Source organism: Micromys minutus (genome assembly GCF_963924665.1).
Source record: "Micromys minutus genome assembly, contig: SCAFFOLD_849, whole genome shotgun sequence".
Lineage (NCBI taxonomy): Eukaryota > Metazoa > Chordata > Mammalia > Rodentia > Muridae > Micromys > Micromys minutus.
Window position 1 is genome coordinate 1 of NW_027667763.1, and position 13,096 is coordinate 13,096.

General features: G+C 38.0%; 1 protein-coding gene across 1 annotated transcript; it reads left to right on the forward strand.

Annotated features, from left to right (window-relative positions):
- Positions 1-199: 199 nt before the first annotated feature.
- Positions 200-11,405, forward strand: LOC308416122 (disintegrin and metalloproteinase domain-containing protein 28-like; the record flags this gene model as incomplete). Its single annotated transcript, XM_080942597.1, has 8 exons — positions 200-278; positions 1,401-1,477; positions 2,331-2,523; positions 5,266-5,337; positions 6,348-6,419; positions 6,966-7,135; positions 8,852-8,936; positions 11,271-11,405. Coding segments are annotated over 8 exons (883 nt in total), but the record flags the coding sequence as incomplete, so codon positions are not given.
- Between the last annotated feature and the right edge of the window lie 1,691 nt (positions 11,406-13,096).

Consider the following 13,096-nt stretch of genomic DNA (forward strand, 5'->3'; position numbering starts at 1 on the left):
ACACACATGCACACAGACCCACATACACATAGACACATGCACACAGCCACACACACACACACAGCTCAGTGTTTGCCTGTGTAGACTTGTCTGAAGCATGAGAGAAGCTGAGGAGTGGAAACTTGTCTGGCAGCCTGAGAAGTCTTCCTGGTTTGCTGAACTTTGCAGCTGACCATGTTCTCTCCTTTTCTTTCTCCAGCAACCTCCTTGCACCTGGCTACTCGGAAACATACTATAATTCCAGTGGAAACAAGGTCACCACAAGCCCGCAAATCATGGTACAGCATCCACTAGGTTCCTTGGGAATGGAGTGTGCCCTACAGACCTAAATACAGTGTCCTTGACAGACAATAGAACTGAGACTGCTTTTACAGCTTTGGTGCTGCTTGGTTGGTTGGTTGGTTTGGTTCTCCCAAACAGCAGTAATCACTTAATGAATAGTTTTCACACTATTGCATTCTATTAAGATTGATGAAGCATGGCCCCAGTGACCATTTCCAGCTGTCACGCGAAGCAGGCAGAAGGAACATACATTGTTTTTAAGGTTGTTTTCTGCAAATGAACTCTGTAATGCGAAGAGCTAAGCATGTTTGCTGTTTTTACGTCTTTACTATCACACCTCCCAATTATGTGGTTTGTTACACTCAAGACTACTTCTTCATCCAGTATAGACCTCCATATTTCCCTAAGTAACTCTACTCTTGGTCTGTCCCCCAAACACCCCCTTGCTCCTATGGAGTCCATTACTGTGTGGCCAAGCATCCACCTCAGGGATGCCTACTTATTGCAAATCTTCAAACTTTCAGGGGTTACATAGGCTAATGTAGCATCTCCTGTAAGATAGAAGGGCCACATGGAGAAATAACTCTTGTACTTTGCTCCAAATAGAATCATTGTATGTCGTGCAAGTTCACTTAAATCAAGTTTTGCTCTTAGGACGAACAACCTGAATAACCAATAAGCTTAAAAGAGGGGACAAAAGTGATCGTTCCTAATTGAAAAAGTCTAAGTTTTGAAGAGGAAAAAAAAAAGTCAGATGTTCAGCGAATTCGATTTTGAACTTAGATAACTAAATACAGTTTTTTTCTAAATAGTGCTCAGCTATTTTATGCTGTGTTACCAATACCAATATATTATAAAATACATTATTTGTAGTGTATAATGTTATATACTATGCTGTATTTATGGTACTATATAATATAAAGACTGTATAATATAAGCATTTAGGGGTTATTAACTATCTTTAAATTTTGAGACAAAATGCTCATTTTTTTAAATCTCTAACTTAACCACTGAGCAGCAAAAACTTGTTCTTGCTCCAAAATTTTAAATTATAATTGGCTGTAGAGTCTAAGAACTCTCAAGAATTCCCTTTACAAAATGCCCTTTGTTTCCCTTAGGATAGCTGTTACTACCAAGGACACATCATAAATGAGGAAGTTTCTGCAGCCAGCATCAGCACGTGTCAAGGGCTACGGTGAGCAAGACTTGAGGACCACTTCCACATCCCACTGATGCACAGTTCATGTTTGATAAGTCTGAAGACCCTCAAATATAGTTAGTTATATAACATAGTTAAGTGGAATTCCTAATGGCTTTGAATTTTGCATCAAAGCACCATTTCTTTTTAAAGCATGAAATTTATAAAACGCATTTCCCTCATTTTTGAATACAAAGGTTTATGGAGGAAGAGACTGCAGATCTCTTTACCTTGGGTTTTTTGTACAGCACTTAACTTAGAATAAGTCTCATTAGATATAATCCAGACTAATTTTAAATCGTTGAAACTCTAGATCAATTAAGTAATGAAAATGCAACTGAAATTACTCATCATTTGCACCAAAGCTAGTAAATCGTAAAAGCAGTCTGCTGCAGGGCCAGCCGTTTACAGGGAAGAGTAGCTTGGAGCGGTCAACGAGCCAGCTCAGCTTTTATACCAGGGTTTGTGAAGAAGGTGAAAATCTTCGCTGACCATGTGCTTCCCCTACTCTCTTTCCACCCCGCACCACCCTCCCGTCTCTCTTTATGTGTTTCCATCTTACAGACTGAAAAGGGAGGCTACTTAGTTAAACAACATTACTTCAGATTCACAGCCAATGGGAAATAGGCCTAGAATTCTAAGCTCTTCTAAGACTCCAAAGCATCCTTCACTTTCAAGGGCCCTGCAGTAAAGAAATAGTATGAAAACCGGGGCTGAATGAGGAAACATTTCTAGTGTCAGCAGCAGATAAACTGGGTTATTTTTTGGTCATGAGGACATTGAGGGCTCTAGCTGTACAACTTGGAAGCAAGACCATTGTGTTAAGAACCTGAATGCTCATGTTTCTCAGGGGTTACTTCAGTCAAGGTGCTGAAAGGTATTTTATCGAACCGTTGAGCTCGGAGAGCTTGGATGAGCAGCCACATGCACTCTTCAAGGACAACCCCAGTGAAGACCAGGAGGACAGCAAGTGTGGAGTGTCTGATGCACTATGGCTCCAAGGGCTGCATCAGGATGTGGTCCTGCCTGCCACCAGGTTGATTGTGCGTAGGGTTTGTTTTGTGTCCTAACCTGAGTTTTAGTCTTTTCCCTTTTCCTTTTCATGTATGTGTGTGCTGTATGTGCATGCATATGTTTAGACCTGACCATGTCTCTCTGTGTCTGCAGAGACTCCAGCTTGCTGTCAAGTGATTTTCTTAAATGACCTTCATATATTGAGGCACAATGACAATATTGGCTCTCAATGGGCCCAGACTTTGTCTCGTCTGACTAGTTATCTTGTTCTAGGGATCCAGGTCTCTGCCCTTTCTGTACTTGAATTGGAGGCAGGCCATGACACACATCCATCTTTCTCATTGGCTCTGGGCATTGGAACTTCAGAGCTCACATTTTCACAGGGAGGGTTCTATCTGCTCAGCAACCTTTGCAGCACTTGGTTCTAATCTTAGAAGTAAACTTGACACACATTCTATAGTCACTACTGAAATGATACTTTATAGTTTATACACATTACATTGCATTAATTATTTACTGAGTAAGAATCTATGCATCAGCTATTATCATCCACAATGTACAAGAGCTAAAAAGAAAAAAGCCTGAAATATAATATCTGACCACTAGGAGTAGACGGCAGCACCCTCTAAATCTCACATCAATGCACATGTGTAAGGACTTTTCTTTTGAGGTGGAAATGTGAGAAACTTGTCCCTAGAGATGTCCAGTGTACTGGGAACGCAGTAGCAAGCAATATAAACACAGAATCTACTGGTTGGACCCTGGAATATTCTTTCTTATATGAAATCCTGCTATGGCCACAACAGGAAATACAAACCCAGCTGTATTCAGCTGTGTGGTGTGCACTCAAATGTCCCTGTCATCTCAGTTTCATTGCTTTATTATCTCTTCCAAGTGTTCTCAGAATCTGTAAGCACCAGGCAGACTGGTTCTACACAAAGCCATCTAACCCTCTAAGTTTAAAAAACAAAACAAAAAAAAAAAATCTAAGGTTGTTTCTATTTGTTATGGCATTAAATTTCACCAGCCTTATCTAAAAACCCAGACGAACTTGTTGTGGCTACATGTTTCTCTCACTATCACTCTGGTTCTTGTTGTCACCCAGACCCTGGTCTTCCATCTTGAGTCTTTGGGAGTCATGTAGAAATGGCCATGTTTTCCCAACATGCTGTTGCACTGGCTTTCAGAAGACCTTTCTGGTTAATCTCTCCTGGTCAGTCACTTGATATTAAAAAACCTGGGTAAACTATTTTCTGCTTTTTGCTTTGGAATTCTTCCCAGGTAATCTTATCTATTCCACACATTTGTTTTCTTCAATGGCACTCTGTAGGGTCGGGATGTAGCTCTATTAGTGAAATTCTTGCTAGTGTGTAAGAAACCCTAGGGTTCATGCCAGGCACTTTGCAAAGCAGGTACAATGGTATTTGCCCGTAAATCCCAGCCCTTAGAAGGTGGAGGCAATGCAATGTAATGAATGCAAAGCCAGCCTGGGATATGAGTTCTTGCTTGTAAAAATCAGAGTGGAGGTGAGATCTAGATACTGGCTATTATTGCAAACATATTTTCAGTCTTGTGGCTATTTAAATACTTGATACCACAATATTAATATGGTAACATGAGCTACTTATTTTGTGCAATAAACACTATATGCTTCTTTCCCATTATCCCCAACGCCAGTTAAACACTGTCACTGTTCATTACGAGTTGTGGCCCATGCATTGGAATTATTGTTGCTTTCTCTTTTTCTTCCTCACATGGTATTCATCTCTTCAGGTATTTCAGTTTTTCACTGGGCTCTCGAGAAGTGTCCCACTATCATCATGACAACAACTTGTGTCTGTCCTTTCTATGACTGTCCCCACCTTAGCAGAACCTACTCCCCTTGTACGAAGTCGAGTGATGTTTTATTATAAAAAGCATCATATTAAAATTCATGGATGTCTTTCCAATCAGCACATGTGAGATAAGAGCCAAACCACCACTATGAATTATACATGTTCAGTTCTGCCCAGCATCCCCTATACTGTATATCCCCCATCTCCAAAATTTACATCCCATTTATTCTGACAAAAAATAAAAAAACCTTTCTCTGATTTTTAGACATATAACTGCCAATTAACCATAGATCTTGGTGTCTTAGATTTTTTTTTCTTTTCTGGATTATATTCCAATTGTTTTCAATATATATATATATATATATATGTGTGTGTGTGTGTGTGTGTGTGTGTGTGTGTGTGTGTATGCAAAGCCTTTAAAATGCTTTTCCTAATTGTTTATTTTGTAATCACTATCTAATCACACACCTTCAGTCATTCATTGAATCCATCCACAATACTAACACTTGCTACTTACATCTATTTGTTTGTCCCTTGTGAACTGCTCTGCTGATGCCAAATAGGTGTATCTATTTATTTAAATCTCCAGAGTACTGGGAATGCATAGAAATTGGTAGTAAATACTTTGTTTCTATGGAAAACAAGAAAAAAGTATACACCTCACTAGATATATGTAAGATCCTATGTTAGATAATTTGTTTATGATGATGGAGTCATAAAACCCAATCATTCCCCTTCATTTTCTGACATTCTGACACTATGTCTAACATAGACACTTGCCTATATGCGTGCCTGGATGTTGTAGTAGAGATAAACTAGTAATATTGTCTGTCTTGATTCTCAGACACAATCGAACCACTTCTAAGATCACACATGTTAAATAAAAGATCAACAGCAGAAGGTATTGTCTTAATCATGATTTTCTTTCTGTTTCAGAAGTTGAATGATGGCATGGTTCAAGAACCTAAGAAATACATAGAATATTATGTGGTCCTGGATAATGGTGAGGTAATTACATCAGATAAATTCATCTCACAAAATTATCTTGTCCATAACTTATTATGTGAAATAGAAATGTCTAGGCCTATTTAGAAAGATTAAGAATATGAACCATATGGAGAAATTATTCTATAAAATTGATATTTATAATGAAACTGACAGATGTTTCTTCTCAGTAATAACTGACAAATAGGCATAAATCATATTGTTGGCTCTAAAAATCTCTTTTCTTACTATGTTTTAGAGATCCAAATTTAGTTTCCATTTAAGCCCCTTTCTCATGTTGTCATTGGTAAAGTTGTTGCTCATTTCTAATGTAGGATTTATATTCCAGACGTAGCAGTCAAATATACAAAGGCCCGGTGGATGGGATTTTTTGGAGAAAGGGAATCCTTGGCGATAGATAACACTTAATTTCTTTTCTAGGAACACATTTTCTAATTGTGAGTGTCTAAACAAGTTCTCTGTGTGTTTAATGCCAACAAAAAAATGCTTGGATCTCAAAACTATTGTGACATTAATTAGCTCAGAACTCAAATCTTTGGGCTTCTTGTGTTGGACTCGTCCACTATGCATAGATTTAAACATGGTGAACCATGCTTTGTACTATTTCTACATAGTAAGGAAACCATGGGAAATAAATTAAGACATGTTCAGAATAATCCCTTGCTTTATTTTATTGACGTTTTGCTTTGGACAGTCTTGGTACATAGCCAAGGCTGTCCTTACTCATGGTCCTCTTGCCTTGGCCTTCCAATGCTGAGATTACAGGTATGCCACCATACCTGCCTAAATTTCTAAGATCTGTATGCTGACCTGCTATTTCAAGGGAGAAAGCATAATCTTATTCCCCAAATTCTTTAATTTACATTAAAAATCACTCACTTTGCTTTTAATTTTAAATTATTAACAATTGATCACTATAATCACTGTAAAATAAATTTAAAACTGTCTTTTTAAAACTTCCAATTATATTAATCTCTATCAACTCCTATTTCTGTCTTTTCATTGTCTTTTAGTTTAAGAAATACAACAAAAATCTTGCTGAAATAAGAAAGAGAGTACATGAGATGGCCAATTATGTCAACATGGTATGATATATTTTACTAGCTATAACTTTAAACACTTGTGAAGGGGTGTTTATGAGTATTGTTGTGGATAAATATAAATCTAGGAAGAAAAATGAATCTCTCTGGGTGCCAGGGCCTTTGAGGAATGACTATGAATGCTCTTTCATTAGATATTAATACCACATGTTCTTAGGACCAAAAGCCAGCAAGTCAAGTATTACTTGGGAGAATTTTGTTTCCCAAAATCTACTTAAGGAAATACTAATAGCAAAATTCCAATAGAAAATCATTGCAGGGAGCTAAAGTAAACAAGAAACAAAATAGGCTTATCATCTCTGGAACTGTAAAACCTCTTTTATCCATATTTTTTCCTCATTCCATCTTGAAAATAATCCTCAAGAAGAAGTTACTTAAAGTTCAGGAGCATTTTATCTGGAGAAGTCCAGTAATGCTCAAGGTGATAAAGACATTCACGATGGCTTTTGAGAAACGACGTGCATTGGAGATATTAAAAACTGATCTCACTATTATAATTCAGTGCTTTGCAAATGTACTCTTTTTCAACAGCTTTACAATAAGCTTGATGCCCATGTGGCCTTAGTTGGAGTAGAAATCTGGACCGATGAGGATAAAATAAAGATAACCCAAGATGCCAACACCACCCTGGAAAACTTTTCTAAGTGGAGGGGAAGTGATCTGCTGAAAAGAAAGCATCATGATATTGCACAGCTAATCTCGTATGTATACTTTTCTCTTTGCACAGTGAGTGATAGATCAGGGCTGAGGGAAGATGTAAGAAGCCACACACAGGTCTTTACTTGTTTTCTCTGTAACACTCTCAGGTTGGTTCTTGCTGAATACATCTTCACTTTGGGTCCAAGCAGCGTTTTTTTTTTTTTTTTTTTTCTATTTTCTTAAATATAGATAAGGCATACAGTTATCAGAATTGTTTTATTAGGTCTACAGAAAAGAAGGACAAATGTAGATCACAAAAAGAGGATTGAAGACTCTGTGTTAAAAGAACTGATTGACTTTTACCTTGTGTTAGGGGAAACTTACAGAATCAAAGTAAGATTGGGTATTGTATCAAAACCCCACATTTAAGACTATTGGGCTGAACAACCACTTAGTAAGAAGAGCTGACATAAATATAAGGAATGAAAATGCTCTGTCCTGTGGTGTATGAAATAAAAATGTGCCCCTAGCATCAGACAGGAGGAAGCCGCGATGTGGACTTGAAATGGCAAGAGTCTGCTTTCTCAGAGAACAGTTCATGCCATGGAAATGGTGTCCTATGTCCTGTAGAATTAATTTATATTTTATATTGATCATAAGAAATCAATTCAAAACTTACATGTTTAATATAAGCCTAATTACCATATATACATATAGATGTACTAGTCTAGTGTACTGTATATATACCATACTTCCTCAAGTAAATCTATAGAGTTTATTTACTTCCATTTCAACATAGTAGGATCTCTCATACCAGCATTCCATGATGTGCAGAAGAAACCTGGATCATTGTGACCTAACCCTGAAGTTCACACAGCAGCACAATGGATGTATACTCTTAACCACAATGGTTATATGCTCTTAACCACAATGGCTTCATGAACATAATTAAACTTCCATACTATAGGACACACTTAAAGGTGTTCCTCAGGCTGTGAGCACTACAAGGATAACTCATTGAAGGACATGGTGGAGAACAGTAGACACAACTTCTTCACTTGGAAGAGTGACTTCTAGATTGAGACATACTCTGATGTGAAGTCTGTTCCTTAAGGAGGAATTTAGCGAGTTTCTGAGCTATGATCCCAGTAGCTAAAACACTAGTAGCCCCATGTACACCCAGAAAAAGAACATTGGCTAAGAAAGGCATTGTCACCACTGCTAATTAAAAATAAACTCCAACAGCAAAATTAAAGTCACTACAATTTTTTAGCAAATAAATGAAATTCATCCAAACCTGTTTCTGTTCAGTGCAAAGTATTTAACAACATAAAAACTTTAAAAATATTACTCCAACAAAAACATTATAAAAAGAACATAATAATTTCTGAAAATAAAGTATGGGAACGATACAAACTAAGAAAACCACATAGCATTTAGCTTATAACCAAACTATTATTTAACAGGGGAGCATTTGTTGGGACTAAAGACCAAAAAGTTTCCTTTCTTGACAATGGATAAGGGATAAATTTAGAAGAAAAATAACAATATCATGAGCACGTGGTGAACAACTGATGTTCTTAAATCCAAATTCTTGGATTTCAAGTTCTGTGGAAGACAGTATTGGAAAAACACCTCTTACTATTTCCAAACCCGAGTAAATAAGTGATTGTTGAAAACGTAAATTTTTCTTGTACTTGTTTAGAGTTCTAAAGGAATTGTTTATTTGTTTAAAGTTAGTTTTCTCATTTTTCTTTCTGTCTCTTTTTTCCTTGTAGCTCAACAGACTTTTCTGGATCAACTGTGGGTCTAGCCTTCATGTCTTCAATGTGTTCTCCTTACCACTCTGTTGGCGTTGTTCAGGTCAGTCTGAAGATCAAACGCTGGTTCTATGCATCTCCCAATATTATTGAACCCCATCTATAGAGAAGGTCCCTAGGGCTGCCTACTGTCTGTTTCTGAGTAAATACAGTAACCAAATGATGAATATTGACCTAATCTTACATTCTGGGATAAATGCAACACATTCATGAACTATCATCAGAATTTACAATGGTAATGCAGTTTCGGGTTGTGTGCATCTAGATTCATAGGCACTATCTACCTGTAGCTTTATTTTTGTGTAACATGATTTGTAAAGGTCTTGTGGCTATAGTAAATTTGGTCACAATCAGGGAGCTGGGATGTATTCCCCACTCTGGTCTTCCATCCCATTGGAAGAGAATTGCTACTACTTCTCCCAAATGTTTAACAAATTTCACCATCACTAAAGCTGTGTGTGACTATAGTTTTCTTTTGAAAATAATTCTGAAATCAAATTTTACTGATTTACTGATTTATTCAGATTATTCAGATTACTTGAGTAACCTTGGTAGTATTATTTTTCTGGAAAAAAATGTTCACCTATTTCAGTGGGCAGAATTAATTGGTGATATCCATCCCAAATGATATCATATCACTAACTACTAAGCCTATCCCCTATCTATTTAAGATGTTGGTTGCATATACTTTTCTAGTTTGCCAGTTGCCATTAGTGTTTGTCAATTTTTTTATCGTTACAAAGATCAATAATGCTTTCAATGGTTTTTCCTCTAAACTTCACTGACTTTTGCTCTTGTGTTAATAATTCTCCTCTATTTATACCATGTTAAATTCGTTCATTAATACAATCAGTGCCTCACTATCCTCCGTTTTAGCTGCACCAATGCATTGAGCAGATGTTGTATTATTTTTTCACCTTAAGTATTTTATAATTTTTCCTTTGGGCTTTAACTATAATATTATTTATAAGTGTTATATAAAATGTTCTATTATTACTTTTACATATTGGAGTATACTCTGTAAAATTTTGATTTTTGGTATTGGTCTTTTAGGTTAGTGGCTCCATGTTAGTGTTCTATGATTGTCAATAGTATGAAGACAATCTATAGTGCTGTTTGGGCCCATTGGATCTTAAAGGAAGGTAGTCATTGAAATATATAAACATAGTTGCTGGTTTGCTCATTTTTATCTTTCACCTGCTTGTTTTTGCTTCTGAAGCTCTGTTGTCAGGTGTTTGGGTTTTGTTGATGTTGTTGTTGATTTGTTTTGTTTTGTTTTGTTTTTTGTATATTTTTTTACTTACATTTCAATTGTTATCCCCTTTTCCTGGTTTTGCCTCTGGAATCCCCCTATCCCATCCCTTCTCCCTTACCTCTATGAGAGTTTTCCCCCACCGACCCACCCATCCACTCTCTCTCACCTCCCTGCCCTGGCATTTCTCTACACTGAGGCATTGAGCCTTCACAGGGCCAAGGGTCTCTCCTCTCATTGATGCCAGATAAGGCCATCCTCTGCTACATATGCAACTCTAACCATGGGTCCCTCCACAAATACTGTTCTTTTGTTGGTGGGTTAGTCTCGGGGAGCTCTGGGGGCTCTGGCTGGTTGATATTGTTGTTCTTCCTATGGGGCTGAAAACCCCTTCAGCTTCTTCAGTCCTTTCTCTAACTCCTCCATTGGGGACCCACTTCTCAGTCCAGTGGTTGGTTGAGAGCATTCAACTCTGTATTTATCAGACTCTAGCAGAGCCTCTCAGGAGACAGCTGTACAGGCTCCTGTCAGCATGAACTTCTTGGCATTCAGAATATTGTCTAGGTTTGGTGACTGTAGGGGTGAGGCATTCTCTGGATGACCTTTCCTTCAGTCTGTGTTCCATACTTTGTCTCTGTATTTCTCCCTGTGAATATTTTGTTCCCCCTTCCAAGAATGATATTTTGACATCCACTCTTTGGTCTATTAAATTCTTGAGTTTCATGTGGTCAGTGAATTGCATATTGGGTATTCTGAACTTTTGAGCTAAGTATAGTCATCATCTCTCTGAAGAACTGATTTTTTTATTATCTTACCCTCCTCACTACTGATCATCCCTGAAGTACTGATTATCCAAGAGTCCACTTTGTCTCATGTTGAAATGGTTACACTGACATTTTAGGATTATTGTTCAAATAATATATTTATTTCTTTACTTTTGTTCCTTTTTATTTGTGTGTGTGTTTGTGTGTGTGTGTGTGTGTGTGTGTGTGGAGAGAGAGAGAGAGAGAGAGAGAGAGAGAGAGAGAGAGAGAGAGAGAGAGAGAGAGATTCAGCTGAATTGGACACCAGGAAGAGTATGTCTCCGTGTGATGTACATGGTATTCTCCCCATTACTACCCTTAGGACCACAGTAACTACCATCTTCGAGTCGCAGGAACAATGGCACATGAAATGGGTCACAACCTTGGCATGATTCATGACTACTTGAGTTGCAAGTGCCCATCTGAAGTCTGTGTGATGGAGCAGTCACTGAGGTAAGGGTGTTGGGGATCAGCTGTGAGTCCCTGGTCTTGAGGTACTGTGATTGATGGTGTCCTCCAGGTCACGGTCATCAAGTTCTTCATGATTTTACCTTTTAGAATCAGAAGCATCGTAGTAAATTTAACAAGGTTAAATTTTTATAGCTCGAATATATATGGTACTCAATCATGAGCAAAGGGCAATGTCACAGGGACCACGGCTTGCATGGGAAAACATTCAGAAAGCAAGAGATAACCCAGGTTTTCAGGAGCCAGCATGGAGAAGATTGACCACAAAGGTACCAGCTGTACTTCTGGACTAACAAACAGCTCATAGAGCCTCTCAGCTCTGGACTCGGGCACAGAGTATCACCACAGCCTTGGTGATACTTCTGTAAGAATACCAAATAGGCCTAGGCAGATAAAGAATTTATAAGGCTAAATGGTATTGACAACCAAACATTACTGAAGTTTTAAAACTTCATTCATTTTACTTAATTCTATTTAGTTCATATTAATTTAACATTTGACTCCTTCCATGGCAATCCTGGACCATGCCAGCTGGCATGCACATACATGTATTTTTTAAATTATTTATGTACATGTGAGTAGTTGTTTTGCCTGCATGTATGTCTGTGCACCACTTGCATATGGTACCCTTGCAGGCCAGAAGAGGGCTTCATATCTCCTAAGACTGGAGTCACAGACATTGTGGGGCTGCCATATGGGTGTTTGCATTCAAACCGGGATCCTCTGGAGGAGCCCGTGAATGAGCTGAACTTCTGAGCCATGCCTCCAGCCCCAATATATAATTTAAAAAAGAAATGTGTCAAACTGGAAATACATTCTCTCTTTGGGGTTAGGGTAGCTCACCTTTTTTATTTTTTTCTTGTGTTATCTGTATAATGAATGGTGCCAAGATATACTGAGATTTTTGTCAAATTTTTCACAAACTCAGAGTAGGTAATTATAACATGGTAATTTACACAATGAAGCTGCTAGAAAAACAAACAAACAGAAGAAATACTGACATCATAAAATGTGCAGAAAATGGAGGGAACTAGAAAAAAAAAATCATCCTAAATGAGGTAATTCAGACCCATACAGACATGATCAGCCACCATCAGAGACACTTTCTTTTACCACTAGAGGGTAGCATATAAAAAGACCTAAGGTCAGACAGAATGAGAAATTTGGAACAACCAGCCCTAAATGAGATCCTGTTCCTCCTCTCAAAACCCAGGGCACCAGTGGAGGATGAGGGGCAAAGAGTCAGAGGAAATAGAAGACACCAGGAAAAAAAGGCCTCCATGTCCACATGAACAAAGACAGAGGCAGAAGGGACAAGGCCTTCATGGGTCTCTACCGAGTTTTGTGTGTGTGTGTGTGTGTGTGTGTGTGTGTGTTTGTGTGTGTTTGTGTTTGTGTGTGTTTGTGTGTGTTTGTGTGTGTGTTTGTGTGTGTGTGTGTTTGTGTGTGTGTTTGTGTGTGTGTGTGTTTGTGTGTGTGTGTTTGTGTGTGTTTGTGTGTGTGTTTGTGTGTGTGTGTGTGTGTGTGTGTGTGTGCGTGTGTGTTACAGGATTCCTTAGTGGTCAAACAGGAAGGTCTCTGATTCTTGTGCTTTCTCTTGAGCTCTTTTCTTCCTGCTGGTTTGTCTTGTCCAAATTTGACACAATAGTTTTTGTTTTGTCATATTATGTTTTATTTTTC